At 36.1% G+C, this 23,515-nt stretch overlaps 1 protein-coding gene across 2 annotated transcripts; it reads left to right on the top strand.

The window, feature by feature from the left end:
* Nucleotides 1–551: 551 nt before the first annotated feature.
* LOC120088678 (AP2-like ethylene-responsive transcription factor TOE3) lies at nucleotides 552–4,854 on the top strand. Of its 2 annotated transcripts, none has more exons than XM_090306263.1 (10): nucleotides 552–1,668; nucleotides 1,779–1,804; nucleotides 1,895–1,925; nucleotides 2,011–2,098; nucleotides 2,177–2,322; nucleotides 2,419–2,463; nucleotides 2,545–2,636; nucleotides 2,715–2,863; nucleotides 2,982–3,158; nucleotides 4,346–4,854. In XM_090306263.1, the coding sequence occupies exons 1-10, from the start codon at nucleotides 1,190–1,192 to the stop codon at nucleotides 4,550–4,552; spliced, it is 1,440 nt and encodes a 479-aa protein (XP_090162389.1). In that variant the 5' UTR covers nucleotides 552–1,189; the 3' UTR covers nucleotides 4,553–4,854. The 2 variants fall into 2 exon arrangements, with proteins under 2 accessions (XP_090162389.1, XP_038902025.1); XM_039046097.2 differs by having other exon boundaries at nucleotides 4,340–4,854.
* The last annotated feature ends 18,661 nt before the right edge of the window (nucleotides 4,855–23,515 follow it).

The following is a 23,515-nucleotide window of genomic DNA, read 5'->3' as shown; positions in this document are numbered from 1 at the left end:
ATCAAGTGTTGCCTTATGCTAGCGATTGGCTGAAAAGGCTCATGCTACCTCTTAAGATGTTCTTATAGACTTCTTTACACTGACTATGTGATTGCTAGGGAGTAGTCATATGTGGCCATGTGAGAAAGATAGAATCATCTACCGTAAGGGTCGCATCACTTTAATCTTTATTAATCTATGAAGGTGGTTGAAAATGCAACCGATGTTTCACATTGACTATAAGATCTTTTAGGTGATTTTCAAAATAGACATGCGTTATCCATAGGCTCTTATAGACGAATTAGTCAGAAGAGAATTTATGTGGAGAAAAGATGGAGTATAAACCAATTAAGAGCTTATTCGAGAATTTTTGTTTCACTTGACTCTTTAAAATAAGGCTTAATTGTGTCTAACTACTCATGGGAAGCTTTTATCTTAATTCTCCTCCTAATTTGACTTTAGACATTGGTTCATGCTCTAATGAATGTCCTAGGGGGAAAGAAAAGAATCTCAAAGAAAATGAAAAAAATAAAGAGTTTCGATTATAATTAAAGCTTTATGGGCTAAGTCGTTGCACAGTCAATTTCCAGTTTGTAGTGGTTGGCTCCAATAACCCAACACATACAATTTTATACGATACTGGGGGTGGGGGGGCAACCAAACCAGACGGGCATTGGGATTTGAGAGTGAGCAATCTCAAGCCAAATGCTTACGCCTGATATTCTTGACGGATTTGGCACAAGAAATCAAACACAAGGAAACGGAGAAAAGGAAAATCAAGCGTAAAGGAGAGAGAGAGAAGAGAACAGAGAAAGCAAAGGCAAAGCAGTGAATTGACTGACAACTGGCGAGTGGTTAGAGAGAGAGAGATGGGGGTCCCCTCCTTTCTCTCTTCTTTCTTCTGCAATTGGCAGCTCTCTTCTTCTTCTTCTTCTCTTTGCCGTTTCTACAACATTCACCAACACCCATCAAGATCTTTGCTCTGTTTTGTTCCTTTCTCTTCTTGGGTCTCTGTTTTTCGTTTCTGGGTATTGATTGTTCCTATGGAGAATTGAATTTACAGACTCAGATACTATGCGAGGGGTTGGAATTCTTTTGGGTTTTGATCTGGGTGGAAATGCGTTTTGTTTATTGTCTTTGGATTTTCAGTGAACTTCTTGATTGCTGTGCGTTTTAGCGATTGAGCATTGAGAAGAAGACGGGAGGGAAAATGTGGGATCTCAATGATTCTCCCGATCATGGTGGAACTGATGAATTTGAGGTTCTTTCATCGATTGATGGCGATGAAGACAGAGCAAAATGGATAGGATCCATTAATTCTAACTCGAGCTCTTCGGTGGTGGTTATGGAGGATGGATCCGACGCCGACGAAGCCAGCGTCGGCGAGGAAGAACCACTAGTCCAACGGAAAAACTTCTCGGTAACCCACCCGCTGGCGACTCGGCAGTTCTTCCCCATGGAGGATTCCGACGTCGGGGCTTCATCGGCGGCCGTCGGTGGCTCAGCTAGGTTCCCTCGAGCTCGGTGGGTCGGCGTGAAGTTTTGCCAGACAGAGCCTGTCGCTGCTGTGAGACCAATGGCGGTTCTGCAGCCGTTAAAGAAAAGTCGGCGAGGGCCCAGGTCCCGGAGTTCTCAATATCGCGGCGTCACGTTCTACCGGCGCACCGGCCGGTGGGAATCTCACATATGGTTAGCTTCTTTTTGAACTTCTCCTAGCTATCAAATTAGTTTCAATATTCCGCCATTAACTCACAGTCACAGCCTCTGGTTTTTTCCCCCTTCCTTTTTTGCTGAACTAGGGACTGTGGCAAACAAGTTTACCTGGGTATGAATCAAAATCTTTGAATTCTCATTACTTTTTTACATTATATGATGATGAAATTGTATGTTGTTGAATTTGATGAACTCCCAACAGGCGGATTTGATACTGCTCATGCAGCTGCTCGGTGAGCCCCTGATTTTATTGTGTTTTTGGTTTGTCTTTCATTTTGAACTCAAAATCGAAATCAATATGTGGAAGTTCTTCTACAGAGCCTACGACAGGGCAGCTATAAAATTTCGAGGAACAGAGGCAGACATAAATTTCAGTATTGAAGACTACGAGGATGATTTGCAGCAGGTCCTTTCTTTTCACTCAATTGCTGTTTCAATTTTCTTGAAACAACCAGGCTTTTGAATTTGGTTTTCTCTTGAACAGATGGGAAATTTGACGAAGGAAGAATTCGTGCATGTTCTTCGTAGACAAAGCTCAGGTTATCCGAGAGGAAGCTCGAAATTTAGAGGTGTAACATTGCATAAATGTGGGAGATGGGAGGCTCGGATGGGCCAGTTTTTAGGCAAAAAGTAACAAGATTTCTTCAAGCCATTGTTTGCTTGAATACTTATTTTGTTGGATTGAATTGCTTATGTTTTATCGATTCGGTTCAATTTATTCCACAGGTACGTTTATCTGGGGTTGTTTGATTCCGAGATTGAAGCTGCAAGGTATGTCTATGAGTGCTTTTTTGTGTTTGTTGATCTGTTTAGTGATTATGAACTTCAACTTCTAAGTGTTACTTGTTTTAGAGCTTATGATAAAGCTGCAATCAAGTATAATGGCAAAGAAGCTGTTACAAACTTTGATCCCAGCATATATGAGGATGAGCTGAGTACAACTGGTAATTTTGTTGGAGTTTTTTGGTGGGTCTTCTCTTTTTTTGGATCAGCCTATCGATTGATTCTCATGAACTTTGCAGAATCATCATCAGGCAAAGTCTTGGAACAGAATCTTGATTTGAGGTTGGGCAATTCAAGCTCTAAAAAACACACACTTTCATTTGGAAATCATTGCTCAAATGTCACCCCAAATACTGATTTGCAAATTACTAATGAATCTAACCTTCAGGTGAAATGGTTATAGCCTCTCTGATTTGGATGTGAACTTATGACATTTCTCGCTCTGTTTACTGTCTATTCAAATTAAGATTGACAGTCTTTGACAATTTCAACTTGATGTAATCCAGGAATCAAGTATATTTGAGAATGATAATGGTAGAGAATATAGGTTCCTTCAGACAGAGAAAATGCAGTTTCGTAGTGAAATGATCGTTCGACCTCCACCCTCCATTGAAACGACAGAACATGGGCGCTTGGAGACTCTTCACAATTACTCTCCACACGTCAATCAATCAAACTCTCAAGTAAGATTTGGGCTTTCAGTTGTTTTACAATGTTTTGTTCTCCATAAACTTTAGACTTTAGTATGATCTTTGATAATTGTGACCATTTAGTCTCAGACTTAAAGTGTTCAATCTATGTGATCCTTACATTTAACACCATTTACTGAAAAGATGACTGTGGCAAGTCAATGATAGAGCCAAATATATTCGAAAGATAAATGGTAATAGAATTATAAGGTAAACCAAGTCTTCAAAGTACTTGAACTCTACCTCTCTTGAGAATTCTCTCGAGTCTTAAATCTCACCAAAAAATTGTTTGCCTTTCCCCTTTCCTATTTCCTCTATTTATAACAAGCTACCATAACAAATTCTCTAACTAATTGCTAACATACCTTTGATACTATTATTATTTCCTAATAGCATTCCTATCTGTTTATTGCATCCATTAATGACAAAATTGGCGTGAATTGATAGGCCAATGATAGAAGGATATGGTCAACTTAATACAATAAAGTGGCATGTGCAACATACTCTTGTGTCGAAATAATGTATCTTCTTTTTGTTAGGATACCTCCTAACAAAACAACTAAGAACATAAAGAACACTAAAAGATATAGATTTATATTGTAATATCAATGAAGAAGCTACAATATATCATAGCCTTTCGAGAGGGTTACCCTATCTCAAATTCCTCAAAGTAAATTACTACAAAAGTCTCCCCATAACATCACCCACACTACCATTTATAGCTCTAAAGATCTTACAAACTTAATGTCTAATTACTAGAATACCCCTTACAACTAATCATACTAATAATATCAATAATCCTAACCAGGGTCTTACACTTTTATAGAGCATGCCACCTTCCATCCACTTTCACTGATTATGTCGAGCCAAATCAGCCAAACACTTTGTTTAAGGGACATATAATATACCATTATTTAGGTCCTATTTGGCAACAATTTCATTTTATTTTATGTTATTAAAATTTATGCTTGTATCGTCCCAATTCCTTAGTTTCGAGTTTCTTTAATAAACATTTTAACTGTTGTCAAATTTCAAAAACAAATGCTTGTTTTTTAAAAACTATATATAGATTAATAGTTTCAATGGTAGTAAAAACATAATAATAATGATATGGGTAAGATATAACAGCAATAGTTAAGGAGTTGGAAGTTGTAAAGTTGTATTTCTGTGTGTAGATTCAGTTGTTGAGCAGCAGCAATGAAGGAGGGTTAGGAAGTGATGAAGTTTCACTGTGTTTGAGTAAAGGCCACCAATGGCAGCAATCTGGTGGCTCTCAACAATTTGCAAATGCTGCAGCATCATCAGGATTCCCACAACTTCAAATTTCAACTTCCCAAAATTGGCTGCAGAAAAATAATGGATGTTACTTCTTACATAGACCCTCTTGATTCTATCTTTTTCAATGTTTTTCTGCATTGCCATTACCATTCAATCATTTTTCTTGTTTCTTCTTCGGTTTTTCGGTTTTTCAGTTTCTTTTTGGTTCATAAGTTCTTTCCTAAGCTTGTAAAGATTGATTCTTCCAAGAAACAATTGTTCTCTAAGAAGGAATAAGGGGCCATCTCATTCACATTTGGAAACAAAATATTCATCAATGTGATGTTGGATCATGAATGTATGTAACTCCAGTGATAGGAGTCTTTATATCAAACCTATAGTTAAACACATGAGTGAAAATTTGGACGTCTAATCTCTTAGTCGAAGTGATTGTGCGTTAATTAGTTTTACTTTTCGATAAAGTCATTTTCTTCGTTCAATATAAGAAAGTATGGACAATTAGAATCTTGACTTTTTTGTTGAGAGCATATGCTTTAGTGCATGTTTCAATTGATTTTGAAATTGTTAATTGTCGTATTTAAAATCATTCTAAAACATTCATGTAATCACTCAAAATTAATTTAATATTTAATCTCATACTTTTGCATACGATTTTTATATCATTAAAATTAGTTTAATATGATTAGTGAAAGATAAAAGTGATTTCAATCGCTTTAGAATCGCTCCTAAATATGTCCTTTATCATGTTCGGTTTGATGCTTATTTCTAATTTCTTAAATAGAGTTTGAATTTTAAGATATTCATGATCATTTTTATCAACCAATATGTTTACTAATCTAATAAATATGTACAAATATAAACTTTTAATGATCGTTTGAAGATGCACTTTCTTCAAGAAGATTTTCTCAAACATTTTTTTTCATTTTCCCCCTTTTCTCATTATTAAGATAGTTGTAAATATTACAATCAGACTCAAAATATTAACAGATAAAACATAATGTAAAAGAATTACAAATTGACAAAATTAGATAGTCTGATAGATCATATTGTTGGTAGGAGTCTATCACCATATCATTAGTAAGAGTCTATCAATAATAGAATTTACTATATTTGCAACTTTTTAAAAAAATGTTGTTACACACTTAGTTATTATCTCTAAAAAAAACTATCCATCACAATTACCCTTAGCTAAAAGAATATTTTTTTTTTCAAAAACAAACCTAAGCTATACCAAACACAATCATTCATTTCAATTACTAACAAAATGTTCTCTTCTAATTCAAATTAGAAGACTGAGAATAAAAAAATTAATTTTGTAAGGTTAAAATACAAATTATCATGAACTTTTCATTTTCAAAATCAAAACTCATGGATTTGATCATAAGATTAAAAGTTTAAAATAAGCCAAACTTCAATTAACCTATTAGATAGAAATTGACATAAACCATAACATTAAAGAACTGAACTCTTTTTTATATATACACAAAAAGAATTAAACTTATAATTGAACTCCCTTTTAAAACACCAAAATCCAAATTAAAACCAGCTACTCAAAATAAGAAAAATATCAAAAAAGAGAGTATAAAGAATTTATATTATTTGAATACTATTTAGATATAAGTACAAGAAGAAAAATAACAAAAAGAGTCTTCAATTAATATTAGAGAAGATGAGCATAAATGGAAAAATGTTGGGAAAAAAAAGTATTGGGCTGTGCATTGGAAATATATCAAAATAGTTATGAATAGTCACAATCATGTCCTTTAATCAATTAATTGTCCAAAAGCATTCCCAAGTTGCTTTTCTATTTATCAATAAAAGGTTAAATTATACGAAATAGGTCGAAACTTTGCAATAAAGTTTTAATCATGCTTGTTATACATTTTTTCAAAAAAAAATTATTCTAAAACTTTTTTTTATTGAGGCAATTATTCTAAATTTTAAACTTTAAACTCATTTCAATAAAAATGGCATCCAGAGATTTCTCATTAAAATGGTGAATATAACTTAATCAATAACACTCTATGTATAATAACTTTAAGTTGTCTCAAGAGACGACACGTTTTGTGATATGGTAGGAGTCGAGAGAGAGTAAGAATAAAAAAGATTTTTTTTTTTTTGACAATATGTGAGGTGAGAGTATCAAACCACTTGAACATTATGTTAGTTAAGTTGAACTCAAAAGTTGCAAGAGGCCGATGAAAGAGACAAATTAAGAGTATTTTTTTATTATTAATAGAATGATATTAAAAGTTTGTTTGATTGATTTGAGAGTGTATTTAGTTTATTTTTGTAATAGGATTAAAGGAAAACAAAATAATAGAATTAAACAGAAAACAAATAAAAAATCTCACAAGATTTGGTGTCAAAGATCAAAAAGTCTATTAACTATAATTGGAACTATATTTGAATATATTTTAGTAGAACAAGTGTGAGAATACTAGAACTCATCTTAGCCCTCGATTCTTTGTCTAAGAATAATTTCAAGTTTGAAATTGGAGCGGTTATAGAGACTGAGGATATTGTGCAAATGAAGAAATGACTTGATCAATTATATTATAGAATTTTTTTTTTTTTAAATAATGTTATTTTAATATATATAACAAAAATAAGGTAGGGTTGAAAAGATTGACAAAAATAGGTTTTTTAATCGTTTGATCTGGCACGCACAGCAGCGTTGACTGAGGTACGATTAGACTTCCTTCTCCATTAAACCGTCGCGCAGCCCTTCTTCTTCCTCATCTGAAAGCTTCTTCGTCGATCTTCCTCCGTTTTCCTCCGTCTTCCTCTGTCCAAACATCGTCCGAAAACTTCGATCTTCCTCCGTCTTCATTAAACCGTCTGTCTGCCTCCTTCTCCATTAAATAGTCCGTCTTCCTTCAATTTTCTTTGACTAAGGTAAAAAAATTTCCTACATTATTTTCCAATATATAATCTTTATATATATATCATTTTATTTGCATTTGGGCTAAACTTAATGTATAGTTTATAAATCCATGATTTATTTTTGGATATATGTTGAACTTAGAAATTAGATTTTGTTGAGCTGATTTTGTGGATGATTATGTTTGCCTATTTGTTAGGCTATTTTTTTTATGATTAATTTGTTGGAGGACTATGTATTTGTTGAGTTGAACCTATAAATATATTTATATGTTTATAAAAATGAAGATTGGTTCATATATATATTATTTTGTTTGCATTTGAACGGAATTAAATGTATGATTCATGCCTATATTATTTTGTTTTTATTTGGGCCGATTTAAATGTATAGTTTATGGATCTTAGATTTTGACTAATTTAAATGTATAGTTTATGAATCTTAGATTTTGGCTAATTTAAATGTATAGTTTATGAATCTTAGATTTTGGCTGATTTAAATGTATAGTTTATGGATCCTAGATTTGGGTTGATTTAAATGCATAATATTAGAAATTGGATTTTGTTGGGTTGACATATTAATTGTATTTTTTATAATTTTAGATGGAGTGGTGTATTAGCTACCTCTGAACAGTTAGCAAAAATGTTGTTCGTGTATCGAAAAATATTTGGCAAATGCACAATCAGGTAACAAATGTATATATAAATGAATATTTAAAACATTTTGGATGTATACTTATCTTTTTTTTGTCAGATTATTTGGACGTCATACCCACAATAGATTTGGTCATCCCTACCTGATTACTGTCGTGATGGTAAAGACATCTGGTTAACCGTTAACCCTCTTATATGCTTCCATATAGTAGAGTGGCATCATCCAGATCGTGTGTTGAGACAGTTCGGTCTGCGACAAACGATACATTCATTGTGCACAGCGAGAATTAACAAATGGGCCACCTGTATTGATTGTGTTGAGACAGTTCACTCTCCACTACACCATATTGATTTGAGAGGTAAGCACGACCAAGATTGGCGTCGAATCCACTACACCATATCCTATTGGCATGGATGACATGATCGTTGTACACAGCGAGAATTAACAAATGGGCCAGCTGTATCAGATGACTAGGTACGATTCAATCACGAGGCGATTTATCACACTGGCACTTATTACTACATGGTAAGAGATTTAAAATCAGACATTTTTCATATATATGATATGAATATTGTTTAATATTTATTTTTTTCATTTTACAGAATAATTTTATCGTACAACAATATTCAGTGCAATACAACTTACTAGATTTGGGTTCAATGTGTCGGCAAACATTGGTCAACATAGAAGGTATTATTCAACAAATAAGACGACTCAATGTTGCTGACACCGATCGAAGACGTATTCATCGTAGACGATAGCGAATACAACCCCATGAGGGGTAAGGGCCAGAGTGGTCGTTTTTAAATTTCATGTAAACTTTTGTTTTCAAATTAAAGAACTAATTGTAAATTTTCTTTAATATCATGACATTTTTTTTTTTTAATATGAGTTAAAAATAATTATGTTTTCATTGTAGATTAAATATATAATTAAATTTAATAACGAAGAAATTTGTGGACCCATTCTTAAAGTCTTAATATTTTTGTACATCTCCAATTAAAAAATAATAATTATTCAATCTATTTAAAAAAAAAAAATCGTGGACCGGGTCCATGAATCTCCATGCAACCGGTTAACCAAGTCAACCGGCGTGGTGCTAACTGGATTAAACGTTAATCGTGTACCCCGTACACGATTTCACTACCCTACTTTTGTCAATAGTTTCAATACCCACCTATTTTTAAAAATACTTTCTCATATACCCCATTTTTATCAATAGTTTGAAAAAATATTATATTTTTTAACTTCATCCAATATTATATATAAAAGAAATAATAAATTCAATGAATTAATAACTTTTTACAAACATTTTCTTAATTTCAAAGTAAACAAAAAAAAAATTCTTACAGGCCTAGTAAGCTAATTCAAGGTTACAAGCATTTTCTTCCATTTTCAAATGGTTTGATTTTTTAAAAAAAAAACAATTAGATTATGAAAAGAGTTGTTTTCAAATATAGGAAAATGAGTCAATTTATCTACAAATCTAACAAAATGAATGAAGTGACATTTTTCTATTTTTTAAATTATTTTCAAAACCATGTGTTTTTGGTAATTGAAATCAAACTTTAGTTTTATGCAAGCTATCACACTCCCTCCTAGATTATTCCCCTAAAAAGAGGTGTGAGGATGCTAAAATCACCTCCCTTGATGACATTTAGCGTGATATTTAGCATCTAACTAACGAATCCAACCTATGCCTAAGCCTAGACAGTTACACAATAACCCTTTAATATATTGAATTCCACTTGACATTTTCATATCATGACATTCACAAACACGTATCACAAGCTTTCCATCTATTGTTATATACAAACCATGAACAATGTTTAATTACAACAAAATACTTTAAAAAAACTATACAACAAACAACTCCTTTTGTCCCACACTTCCAAAACTCAAATACATAAGGTTTGTGATATGCAAACTAATTACAACATAGCTTCAAGCATGTAGTCCTACAATGTAGCAGGAGACTCTCGTCGTGTGGCAGTAATGGCTCAGCTCGATTCTGGAACTTTAACGCTACCTAGGGAGGAAACATAAAACATTGAAAAGCATGAGCTAATGCCCAGTGAGTGGTAATTAAATATAAACATATGTTATCGCTTTCTAAATCATCAATAAGGTTTATCAAATCATTCAGAAAACATTGGCAAAGAATGAAAGATTCAGAAACATCTCAAACACGTGCTAGTAAAATAGTGGCATGATCAACTCTCATAAGCACATTATAAAACATTCAGGCGTTATCAGAAAACCACACCAACTCTGTACCCAAATACTCATTTACAACAATGGGTTACTCTGGACAAAGAATGCCCCCCACGGTGTAAACCAAATCACCAGGTCATACGTGCATGCAGAGTTGCCTCAAGGCTAGGCATAGATACACACCATAGGCCCAGGTTACTCTCGACTCCCCAGTATACTCTGGCCACATCTGAGACCGGTGATAGCCCTCTGATAGCCTGGGTGGCACTACAGGCGCAGGTTCCTCTTGACTTCTCGATATACTCTAGTCACATTTGACCCCAGTAGCCCCTTAATCACTTGAGCGGTACGGTACTACTGAAATACATTCAAGTAGCACGGGAAAATAACCATCTCTAGAGTATAAGAATCAGTAGTTTGAAACCACTTCTACAACCATTCAACAACCTTGAATCCACCATCAAGAGGTTTTCATATAAAACCATACAAATAACAATTATGTAAACTTTGATTCCAAACTACATTTTGATAAATCAAGCTCATATAAAATCAACGAGAGTTTAGAAATCATGATTTAAACATTATTGAAATATTAGTAAGTAAAATAGATCATGCCATTACACTTCTTAAATCATAGCATATTATCATATATAATTACTTTCTATATCAAAACATTAAAAAATAAATTAGTCGCAATCATTGGCACGAGCTCCTCGGGTTATAAGCCTTTCCAACCTCAATTTAACCTAAAATAAAGTTCCAAAGTTGCTAAACACTCACAAGAGGTCAAATCAATCCTAAACAGCCTTCAGTGATTCAATATGACCAATTGAACTCATTTTAATACCTAAACATTCACATTTTGCTCCTTAAGTCCATTTTTCTCAAATTACCCAAAATGATCCAAAAATCAATTTTTAATTCAAAAGTATTCATTTTAGGGTCAAAATATCAACAAAATCCTAATTGGCTTCAAAAATGCTCGCCAACACTCAAAATGCTAAAAAACAAGCAATGCGACACTAAAAATGGGCATGGGCGCTAGCTATGGGCGAGGCTGGCCGTGGGTGTGCAGGCTGGGCGGGCTGAGGTAGGCTAGTAGCCTCGGGGGAATGGTTGGCCTACTGCTACCTTGTTTAAGAAAACATTGGTTTCAATTTAACCATCTTTTAACCCAATTTAAAGCGAAAATTTTCACATACTACCTTCATAAAATATATTAAGAAACTTTTGTACTAACTAACCTCAAAATTTCAGCTCTTAACTCATCTATTACAGCTCAAAATCTCTCATGGACTACATCTTGCTTGGATTTTTTCATTTTACAGACAACCTTCACTATCTTCACGATTTCTCTACTTTTCTGACTTCAAATCACTTCGATAGCCCCAGGTTATACTCCCAACTCAATAAGCTTTAGTTTTATTAAAAAAAAATGGAAGCTTTTGAATGAGTGGTTTGGGAGAACCATCCTCTTCTTCAGATCTTAAGTTTATGGCTGAAGCTGCACACTTTTTCCTCCAATCAAAACCATCTAACCAACTACTTGCTTGACCTACTACGTGGCTTTTATTCATTTTTCCTTATCCTTTGTAGCACTAAATAACCTATTAAACTAAATTAGTTCTAGATTTTAGGAAATTAATCCAAAAATGATTTTCCAAGCCAAATTAGTCTAACTCCCTTCTCTGCCAACTTGTATTTCCCACAAAATTTTGTTCTTTCTTTTCTTGTAACACTTAGCCAAACACAACTCCTATTCACTAGTCAAGTGTCCAATCATGATAAGTTGCTCCAACAATAACAAGTATTAATACATTTATAAAATAACTTGCATTTATCAAATAATTTCCAACTTTAACTTCAACATTTAGCATCAAAACTTTCTTAGGTCATACAATCCAAGTTATCCATTTAGGTACATACGAAGCTCACTTATTAGGTTAATCCTAAGCATAAACAAGAGGAAAAGGGATAAGAGCTTTCAAGTCAGTACCTCTTTTTATGAATTTCATCTTCGAAATTCAGCTAAAAGTCATTGGGAGAAAAACTGAGGATATTTGGCTCTCATTTGTTGTTCACTTTCCTAGGTTGCTTCTTCCACTGCATGATTTCTCCATAACACTTTGACTAGTGGAATCGTCTTGTTTCTCAATACTTGTTCCTTCCTGTCTAAGATTTGTATAGGTTCTTCCTCATAGAATAGATTCTCCTTTAGTTATAGCGGTTGTGATTCTAGAACATGAGACGGGTCCGAAATATATTCACACAACATCGACACATGGAACACATCATGTATCCTGAAAAGCTCCATTGGCAATATTAAACGGTAGGCTGATGGTCCTATGCATTCTAGGATTTCATATAGTCCTATATACCTCATACTCAGTTTTCCTTTCTTACCAAAGCGTAGCACTCCTTTCCAAGGAGAAAGCTTATGGAAAACTCTATCTCCCACCTCGAAATCCAACTTTTGACGGCGTTTGTCATCATAACTTTTCTGGCGATCCTGAGTTGTCTTAAGTTTCTCCCTAATGATCTTAATAGTATCAGTAGTGATTTGCACCAATTCTGGATTGAGCAACTTGCTTTCACCAATACGTAATAAGTATCCTTTGCCACGGATTGATTAGATCATGTTTTGGGTAATTACACTCGTGCTTTTTCAATTTCCTGGAAGAATAAGCTATCACTTTACCCTTCTACATAAGAACACATCCTAAACCTTAGCGAGAAGCATCATAGTAAACTTCATGCTCAACACCAAGTGTTGTAAGTATTAGAATAGGTGTTGAAACCAATCTTCTTTTCAATTCCTGAAAACTTCATTCGCAATCCTCCGTCCACATAAATTTAGCATTCTTCTTGTTCAGAGTTTTTAGTGGAAGTGCTAGAGTTTTTAGTGGAAGTGCCAACTTCGACAATCCCTCAACAAAGCGAACCCAAAAAGCTACATAACTCAGTCGCTGTCTTGGGTTGCTCCGACTTAAGTACTAGTTCTATTTTCTGTGGATCCACTGAAACACCTTTGGCTGAAGTCATATATCCAAGGAACATCACTTGCTCGAGCCAAAACTCGCATTTTCTAAGTGGAATGACTTTGTTCAATTAGTTGAAATAGCAATGAGAGTTAAAAGTGAATGAACTCTTAAACAAGAGAACCGTTGAGTGTAAGCAGACCGTTACTAAGCGATGAAGTTTGCTGAGCTAAACGATCATCTAGTGCGCGTGTGCATTAAACGATACGTGAGCATCCCATTGTCTACACGACCCGATACTCAGCGACGTCTATACGACACAATCAACCCTTGATCGTCTCCTTCCTCGAAAAACTACAACCCTTGCTCCGATCTTCTTCACGAACGACTCAAAACTCAAACAGACTTTGAATTACAGACTCGATGACGATTATTAATGCCCAAAAACGCAGGGGCCTTTATAAACAAATGCAAATGTAAAAGAATTAAATCAAACCGAGACTAACATCCACGAAAACATCCATTAATCCACATATCCATAGCAATTTAACGATTAAACAGAGCAGAGATACACCCACCAAGAATGTATATGTAATTTGTTGCAATAATGAAATTGGAATATCAGAACTTGGCTCTGATACCAATTGAAGGAACTCTTAACGAAGTGTATCCATGAGCGCGTTCGGATCTTTCTGATTTCATTGTGGCCGAAATACAACACATACATTCTAACAAACAGTTACGTTTTTGCTCAGTTGCATGTTTAATGAAAAGTATCCGTGAAGAAACTCTTAACAAAGAGTATCTGTGAATTTGCATAACTTCTGTTAGAATGTATGTGTTGTATTTCGGTCACAATGAAATCAAAAAGATTCGAACATGCTCATGGATGCTCTTCGTTAAGAGTTCCTTCAATTGGTATCAGAGTCAGGTTCTGATATTCCAATTTCATTGTTACAACGAATTACATATACATTCTTGATGGGTGCATGTCTACTCTATTTAATCGTTAAATTGTGGTGGATGTACAAATTAATGGATGTTTTGTGGATGTTAGCCTCGGTTTGATTTAATTCTTTTACATTTTTTATTGTTTTAAAGGCCCCTGCGTTTTTGGGCATTAATAATCATTATCGAGTCTGTAATTCAAATTCTATTTTAGTCTTGAGTCGTTTGTGAAGAAGATCGGAGCAAGGGTTACAGTTTTTCGAGGAATGAGACGATCAAGGTTGATCGCGTCGTGTAAACGATGGGTAAGAGATCACTAAGTATCGGGTCGTGTAGACAATGGGATGCTCACGTATCGTTTAACGCACGTGCACACTGGAAGATCATTTAACTTAACAAGCTTCATCGCTTAGTAACTAACTAAACGATCGCTTAGTATCGCAAGGTAAATCATTGACCCGTCGCCGCGTTAAGCGATCGCCTGACGATCAGGCTTCACAACCTCATTATCGACTACGTGATCATTTAGTTTTTGTGTCTATTGTCTAGTGTGCGCTGGGTGATCGTCTACCTTCGGCATTTACTACATGATAGAGTCCTCCTGGCGGTTCAAGACCCGGTTCACCTGTGAATCGGTTCGTTTGATGAAAAATGTAATAGATAGGGTTATTTCATTCCGATTTTTTGTAAAGGCTCATCCCGATCCATTAATCCTTAATTTATTACATGCGATGTATGGTTTTTATATGTCATATGGTATGCACATATAGTAAATCCCACCTTAGGTTATGCATTAGTCATGCATCATCTCTTTATTGTAAATGTTATAATTTAGAAAAGCATGATTTAATTATGTAAGAGCATGCTCATGCATCATATAATATAAGAGTTATATTTATGCATGCATAAAAAGCATTGACATGCATCATCTTTATATTATAACTGTTATAGTATAAAGGTGAATGATAACATGTTTGCTTGGTTGTTACGTGTTATATAAAAGTTATATATATAGTAATGACCGGACATTGCATGAAGCATGACACATAGGTTATTTTATAAATGTTATAAATGCCTCGTTGTGCGCAATGGTTTTAGTTGTTTTTTTTTAAAAGTTAAAGAGAAATTAGAACTAAAAGAAATAAGAAAGACATGCATGCTCACTTAGGTTTAATTCATGGTTTTAAAATGTTTAAAACTTGGATCATATAGACCTAAGATCACGATTCTAATATGATTAGCAACCCTAAGGCTTTAATCTTTTTTATCAGTTTAATAGGATTAGATTGACTAATAAAAGGTTAAAGTGTAGCAAATCTATCTATAAGGGACCTTTTGTCTAAGGCGGGTTCCATCTAGGCTGGGGTATTTAAGTTGACGGAAACGTAACACCCCTACCTGGGAACTTACCTGGAAAGGTAAATTAGATAGATTTGATGCATGCATGCAAGTTAAGGACAGTCTATTAAAGTGTTTAAATATGACTACTTGAACTTGTTCATATTTCATAGACAAACGTTGTTTATGAGCGGGAATTTAAAAAGACGACTTAGACTAAAATCAATAGTCAAATTGTCTAGGTTAATGAACCCCTAGGTAGAACATTCAGTAGGAGGTACTTGGGGCATGAGATGCTTCACTTAAACCTTTCACATTTCTCCTAAATAGTCCACACCGTGAGATCTACCCTCGGCCTCGAGGCACCTTTGGCGTGTCCCCCTAACAGAAGTTGTTCGGGTAGGTCAATATCAAGGTGGATGGAGAGAGTGTTCATAATAAGTAAGAGCGGGAAGTGCGATAGCATATCCCTCGATCTCCCTCGTTGGGTTGAATATAGTTACTGCGCATCACCTTGAGACACCCCGAGAGTGTCCCCCTAAAGAATGGTAGTTTTACACGTTTCTTTATTTGATCTCCTATAAAAGGATAAGGTAACTTAGTCTCTTTTCCTAATCTGATTCTTCCCTACAGTGGGCTCATTAGGGCGGGACTCCGACACCGAAAGCGAGGGGTCACACTTACGCGGAATTGTTAAAGGTTAACAATTTTGGACCGAAAAATGGTGGTTGTTAGGTTCAGTTTCAAGAGTTGATTCTGCCTAATGGTTGAAAATGTCTCATCCCAGCGAAAGGGCATCTGATCACCCCACCGGTGATGTTTATCCTACCTCACTGGGGCATCATTGCAAAATAGAAGTCTTTCACTTACGGTACTTGAAACTGTTTTACAAAACTGATTGGTTAAAAGTGGTTTAGCAAATTCTAATAAAGTTTTGTTCGTATTTTCAGCAACAACGTTTTCAAAATGGCAATAGCAACGTTAGCTTTGCTAAGCACCGAAAAATTAACTAGCGATAATTTCTTGACATGGAAACATATGATCAGAACGATCCTAATCATCGAGGATCTCATGTTCGCTCTTACAGAGGTTTGTCTTCCTATTCCAGCTCCAAATGCCATTCGAAATGTTCGAGAGGCATACGAGCGATGGACACGGGCGAATGAGAAAGCTCGAGCCTACATCTTGGCAAGTCTTTCTGAAGTATTGGCCAAGAAACATGAGCCCATGGTCTCAGTGCGTGAGATCATGGAGTCCCTGTGGGGGATGTTTGGACAACCATCTGAACAGCTTATGCATGAGGCTCTTAAATATATATTCAAATCCAAAATGGAAGAAGACACCTCTGTTCGTGAACATGTGCTTAACATGATGGTCCACTTCAATGTGGCGAAGTTGAATGGGTCTACCATCGTTGAGGGTAGCCAGGTTAGCATAATCTTGTATTCTTTGTCGGAGAGCTTCCTACACTTGTTAGTAATATGATTCTTAATAAAGTGAAATATAACCTTACAACTTTCCACAACGAGTTGCAGACCTACCAATCTTTACTGAAAAGTAAGAAAAGGAAGAAGGGTGGGGTAAATGTTGCCTCTTCCTCCAGGACGTTCCATAGAGGTTCGACCACAGGAACGAAGTCTGCACCTTATACTTCTAACTCTGCCAAGGGGAAGAAGAAGAAGGGTGGTAAGGGAAAAGATAAGGCGTCTGCTAACCCACCACTTGTCGCCCTAAGGAGGCGTCCACCGGTTGAAAAGGGAAAGTGTTTCCACTGCAATCAGGATGGACACTGGAAGAGGAATTGTCCTCACTATCTGAAAGAGAAGAAAGCAGCCAAGGCTAAGGCCAAGGCAGATAAAGGTAAATATGATTTATTTATACTTGAAACTTGTTTAGTAGAGAATGATGATTCTGCCTGGATAATTGATTTGGGCGCCACTAACCACATTTGTTCTTCTTTTCAGGGGATTAGATATTGACGACAGCTGGAGGCTAGTGAGATGACGATGCGAGTAGGCATCGAGCATGTCGTCTTAGTTGTGGTTGTGGGAGGGCTTCAGTTAGCTTTACAGAATAGGTTTCTAGTTTTGAATGATGTATATATTGTTCACGAACTTAAGAGGAACCTAATTTTTGTAAAGTGTTTATTGCAATGTAAATACACTATCTCTTTTAATGTAGATAAAGTGTTTATTCATAAAGATGGTGTTATTATTTGTACAGCAAATCTGGAATCTAATTTATATGTGCTAAGGCCGTTACCCATTAATTCTCTCCATAACACAGAATTTTTTAAAACTATCGTAATTCAAACAAAACATTGACGAATTTCTCCAAAAGAAAATGTCCATCTTTGACCTACTGCCGTTCAGGCATAGAGTCACTTTGTCTAAGAACATGAGTCCTAAGACGCCTCAAGAGATTGAGAAGATGAGATGGGTCCCATATGCATCTGTCGTTGGCAGTTTGATGTACGCGATGCTTTGTACTCGTCCAGACATCTGCTACGCTGTGGGCATAGTCAGTAGGTATCAGTCTAACCCAAGCCAGGGTCACTGGACCGCAGTGAAGAACATCCTCAAGTATCTTTGGAGAACGAAGGACTACATGCTCGTGTATGGTTCTAGGGATTTGATCCTTACTGGATACATGGATTTTGACTTTTAGACTGATAGGGACTCTCGCAAGTCCACATCAGGGTCAGTCTTTACTCTTAACGGAGGAGCTGTAGTGTGGCGAAGCACTAAGCAAGGGTGTATCGCCGACTCCACTATGGAGGCAGAGTACGTAGCAGCTTGCAAAGCTGCTAAGGAGGTCGTCCGGCTCAGGAAGTTCTTGACAAAACTGGAAGTTGTTCCAGATATGTCTAGGCCCATTACCCTATATTGTGATAATAGTGGGGTCGTGGCGAACTCCAAGGTTCCTCGGAGTCACAGGTGCGGCAAACACATAGAGCAGAAGTATCATCTGATCCGCGAGATAATGCATCGAGGGGACGTGATCGTCACAAAGATCGCTTCGGAGCACAATGTTGCTGACCCGTTTACGAAGGCTCCTATGGCTATAGTGTTTGAGAGTCACCTACGAAGCATGGGTCTATAGGATCACCCGCGGCTGGATTAGGGCAAGTGGGAGATTTTCTTGTACTGGGCTTTTATGCCCTAGTTTATTGTTTTGTACTAGTTTTTGTACACCCCACTTCGCTTTAGGACAAGTGGGAGACTGTTGTGGTTGATGCCCTAAAGTCTCATGTCCTGTAGTTTGTAAACAGTTTGTACGAACGTTTGTGTTGTATAATATATGATATTTACTTCACATCTTGTTTTTTGCTCAGCTGTATGTTTTATTTGCTTTCCACAAACCAATAAATATAAAATTCTTGATTATCAGTATGTAACTTAAACATGTATATGGTGACATACAAGTGGATCATGTCTTGAGTGATAACCAAAATGGTCTATAGTATATGGATATATGAGGGAAACCTTATCCTGGTAACGCTACGGATGTGGCCCGCTTTGTGGAATGGTCACAAGTGTTGTGACTTGTCACAGATGGTCTGATCCTGATCATTCGTGCAGGGGACATGCGAGCGGGGGCGTCCTACACAAAGAGTTTGTATAAGATCTAACCATAAAGTGTTAACATCTCGTTAGATAACACCGTTCATGATAGAGACTTCACTTCACTAGGATGACCATAGGTAACATGACCTCAATCCTAAGTAAGTTGGGAACTCCTGCCATTGAGGGCGGTTCTTTGATTTGTATAGGTGCGAGTGGCCAGGTCGCCAATTCAAACCTACCATTTTGGGGATTCGTCTGATTTAGGAGCTGGGAACTCAGCTATACAAGATGAAATTCACTCCTTCCCCGAAGCAGGGGTAAGTAGATAAATAGCTTCATTAAAGGTTGATTCCAGGGCTTGAACGATGTGACGCCACACACCTTCTCTTGGCCCGAGAGGTGCTCACACATAGTTGGACTATGTTGTATTGTTCATTAGAGGAATCAGTGGTACTTAAGGAGTGAGATGTAACTATAGGGGCAAAATGGTAAATTGGCCCAACTGTACTTACGAGCATCTGTGAAGGGTCATCGTACTCATGATTGGTTATATCCGATGGACACAGAAATATATCTGTGGTAAGAAGAGTTCAGCTGTTGGTCTTTAGTGGAATGTCTGGCAGTTCACGGATGGTGGATCTCGTGGCTAAAGAGTTTAGTCAGCTATTCACATATCATTGGAGCTTCGAGCCACATGCCTATTAGGTCCCCTGGGTAGCTTGGATAAAGTCGAAAATTAATGTTTGGGTTAGTTTGAAATGTTCAAATTGACAAAAGGGATTTCGATTATATATGATATAATTGAACTAGTTGATTATATATGATATAATTGACTAAATGTATGAAATACATTATTTTGGAGGAAATTACATATAAATATGATTTATATCAAGTGGAGGAGAAATTACTATAGTAGATATGTGATATCAAACTATAGAGTAAGAATATAATATGATTATATTCATTAATTATTAAATTGGTTAATTATATGATAATTGGACTAAAACTTCTCTCGGACGTGCGTTAGTGGGAGAATCCGAAGTCGGTTATTGTAACTGAAGAATAAAATGAAATTTTATTTCATTTTGCAAAAAAAAGTTCGAAAATTCGCAATCAGTGTGAAAATGTAACGATCGCATAGTTTGAGAGCCTATACGATAGTTGCTCATCGCCTAAACGATCACACACTAGCGTTTAAACGATTGCATAGTGTGTCGCGTTTTCTAAACAATTGTCTACTTTATTAAATGATCGCTTAGTAAAACCTACACGATCATGTAGCTTCTTCTAAACGATAAGCACACAGCTATACGATAGCTCTTTCTCTCCCACTTGCTTATCGTCTACACGATTAGTTCTTTCTCCAACCTCTACTAAATTCACCAAAGACCACACTTTGGATTCTCACTCCGAGAATACCAAGGGTTCCATTTGGTGGTGTCGTCCCTACTGTTGTTCACTTGTTCGTGACTGTTCATGTTGCTGCTAATTCGTGTAGACGATCATGCTGCTGCAGCTGACTAGTTCGTTGGGCGATAGAGTGCGAGTGGAGGTTCTTCCGCTGCATCTGAGTTCAAAGCTTAAAGAGGGTCTTCAATTGGTATGAGAACTCTTTCCTTTGTATTTTTATTATTCGAAGCATGCCTTTAATTACTGTGAATTTTCATAACTGTCTGTTAGAATGTATGTGTTGTATTTCGGTCACAATGAAATCGAAAAGATCTGAACGCGCTCATGGATGCTCTTCGTTAAGAGTTCCTTCAATATTACCTATGGTCATCCTAGTGAAATGAAAGTCTCTATCATGAACGGCGTTATTTAACGAGACTAAACATTTCGTGGTCCGGTCTTATACAAACTCCTTTGTATAGGATACCCCCGTTCGCATGTTAACACATGAATGACTAGGATCAGATCACTTATAGCACTTTACAACACTTGTAACATCTACAAAGTGGGTCGTATCCGTAGTGTCACAAGGATAAGGTTTCCCTCCTTTCTCCATATACTACAGACCATTTAGGTTATCACTTAAGGCACGATGCACTTGTATGTCTCCACATACATGCTTAAGTTATAACGATAACCAGGGATCTTAGTTTATTGATTTGTGATTAATGCAACTAAAATATCTCATATTTCATAGACAGTCGTGAATAAAATATCTCATATTATTACATCACAAATGTTTGTTTATACATGTGTTTACAAACTACAGGACCCTACGAGATTTAGGACATCAACCTCAACAGAGAAGAGTATATCTAAGAAGAGGATAGAGCAAAAAGCTGCAACGAATGCTCATGTAGCTACCTCCTTGAGCCAATAACGTGACAGATTCAGTAAGAGGTTTACTCCGGGAGTTTCAAACAAAGGAAGCTTTAAACCAAGATATAGTGATTCTTTCAGTTTTAAATCAGGCAGAGGATGAGGATTCTCGTCTGTTAGCAGTTCAAAACGACCATCTGAGTCCATAGTAGGTTCACAAGTGAGATCAACCAGTGGTGCTTCTATAGGTGTTGAGAGGAGACCTATTTGTGCAAAATGTGGCAGAGGTCACTAGGGTCCATGCTTTGGAAAGAATGATGTATGCTTCAATTGTGGACAACCTGGATATTTCCGCAGAAAATATCCTAAGTTATTGTGATAGGGCAATACTACTCAAAGAACCACTTCTCAGACAATTGATCAGCCAACTATGCCAACAGCTTCCAAAGGTGAGGGTTCGAGCGGTGCTAAGCAGAAGGCACCAGTGGGTCACCCCTGTGCTCAAGGGAAAGTTTTTGTAATGAGCCAACAGGAAGCTGATGAAACACCCATGTCATGACCGGTACGTTAATTGTTTTTTATAAACCTGCTCATATATTGATTGACCCTGGTGCTAAGCATTCTTTTGTGTCATTTGTGTTTGTTGTGAATGTTAATAAAAAGTTATAATGTTTGCCAGAAGAGTTGTTAATTAGTACGTCATTGGGTGAAACATTTGTTGCTAGAGATGTATATAAAGAATGTACACTATGTGTTAATGGAAGTGAATTGTCTGCTGATGTAATACTCCTAGGTATCCAAGAATTTGATATAATTTTAGGAATGAATTTCTTGTCAAAATATCATTCACATTTTGCTCCTTAATTCCATATTTCTCAAATTACACAAAATGGCCCAAAAATCATTTTTTAATTCAAAGTATTCATTTCATGGTCAAAATATCAAGAAAGTCCTAATTGGGCTTCAAAAATGCTCACCAACACCCAAAATGCTCAAAAACAAACAATTGGGCACTAAAAATGGGCATGGACGTTGGTTGTGGGCGTGGATGGGCGAGGCTGGCCGTAGGTGTGTAGGGCTAGATGGGTTGAGGCGTGCTGGGGGCACTGGCACGGCACAAGGCGCGTTGGTGGATTGGTAGCATTTGGGGGGTTGGTTAGCCTGCTGCTATCCTATTCAAGAAAACACTAATTTTACTTTAACCAACTTTTAACCCAACTTAAAGCGAAAATTTACACATACTTCCTTCATGAACTATGTTAAGAAACCTTTAAACTAACTAACTCAAAATTTCAGCTCTTAACTTGTCTTCTAGAGCTTAGAATCTCTCCTAGACTACACCTTGCTCAAATTTTCCAGTTTTACGGGCAACCTTCACGAACCTCACGATTTCTCCACTTTTTCAACTTCAAATCACTTCGACGGGCCCAAGTTAGACTCCTAACTCAATAAGATTTAATTTCATTCAAAAATGAAAGCTTTTGCACGAGTGTTTGGGATAATCATCGTCTTCTTCAGACCTTAAGTTTCTGGCTAAAGCTGCACACTTTTTCCTCCAATCAAAACCATCCAACCAGCTGCTTGCTTGACCTACTATGGGGCTTTTATTCATTTTTCCTTATCCTTTGCAGCTTTAAATAACCTATTAAACTAAATTAATTTTAAATTTTAGGAAATTAATCGAAAAATGATTTTCCAAGCCAAATTTGTCTAACTCCCCTCTCAGCCAACTTATATTTCCAACAAACTGTTGTTCTTTATTTCCTTGTAACATTTAGCCAAACACAACTATTATTCACTAGTCAAGTTCTCAATCATGACAAGTTGCTCCAAAGTATTAATACGTTTCTAAAAGAACTTGCATTTGTCAAATAATTTCCCATTTTAACTTCAACATTTAGCATCAAAAATTGCTTAAGTCATACAATCCAAGTTATCCATTTAGGTACATACTAAATTCACTTATTTAGATTAATCCTAAGCATAAACAAAAGAAAAAGAGACAAGGGCTTACAAGTCAGTACCTTTTTGTGAATTTCGTCCTCGAAATTTAGCTAAAACTCATCAGAGTAAAACAGAGGATATTTGGCTCTCATTGTTCACTTTCCCAAGTTGCTTCTGAAATTAAATTAGAATCACCAAGAAGCTAAATAATAATGAGAAGAGATTATAGAAAATAGCAAATGACCAGAAAAATGAACTAAAATAGAGATGGTAAGTTATTAA

This window comes from Benincasa hispida, chromosome 10 (assembly GCF_027475165.1).
Source record: "Benincasa hispida cultivar pf3 chromosome 10, pf3_genome.v1.1, whole genome shotgun sequence".
Lineage (NCBI taxonomy): Eukaryota > Viridiplantae > Streptophyta > Magnoliopsida > Cucurbitales > Cucurbitaceae > Benincasa > Benincasa hispida.
Note: the sequence above shows the minus strand (reverse complement) of the source record. Positions and strands in the feature narration are given on the sequence as shown.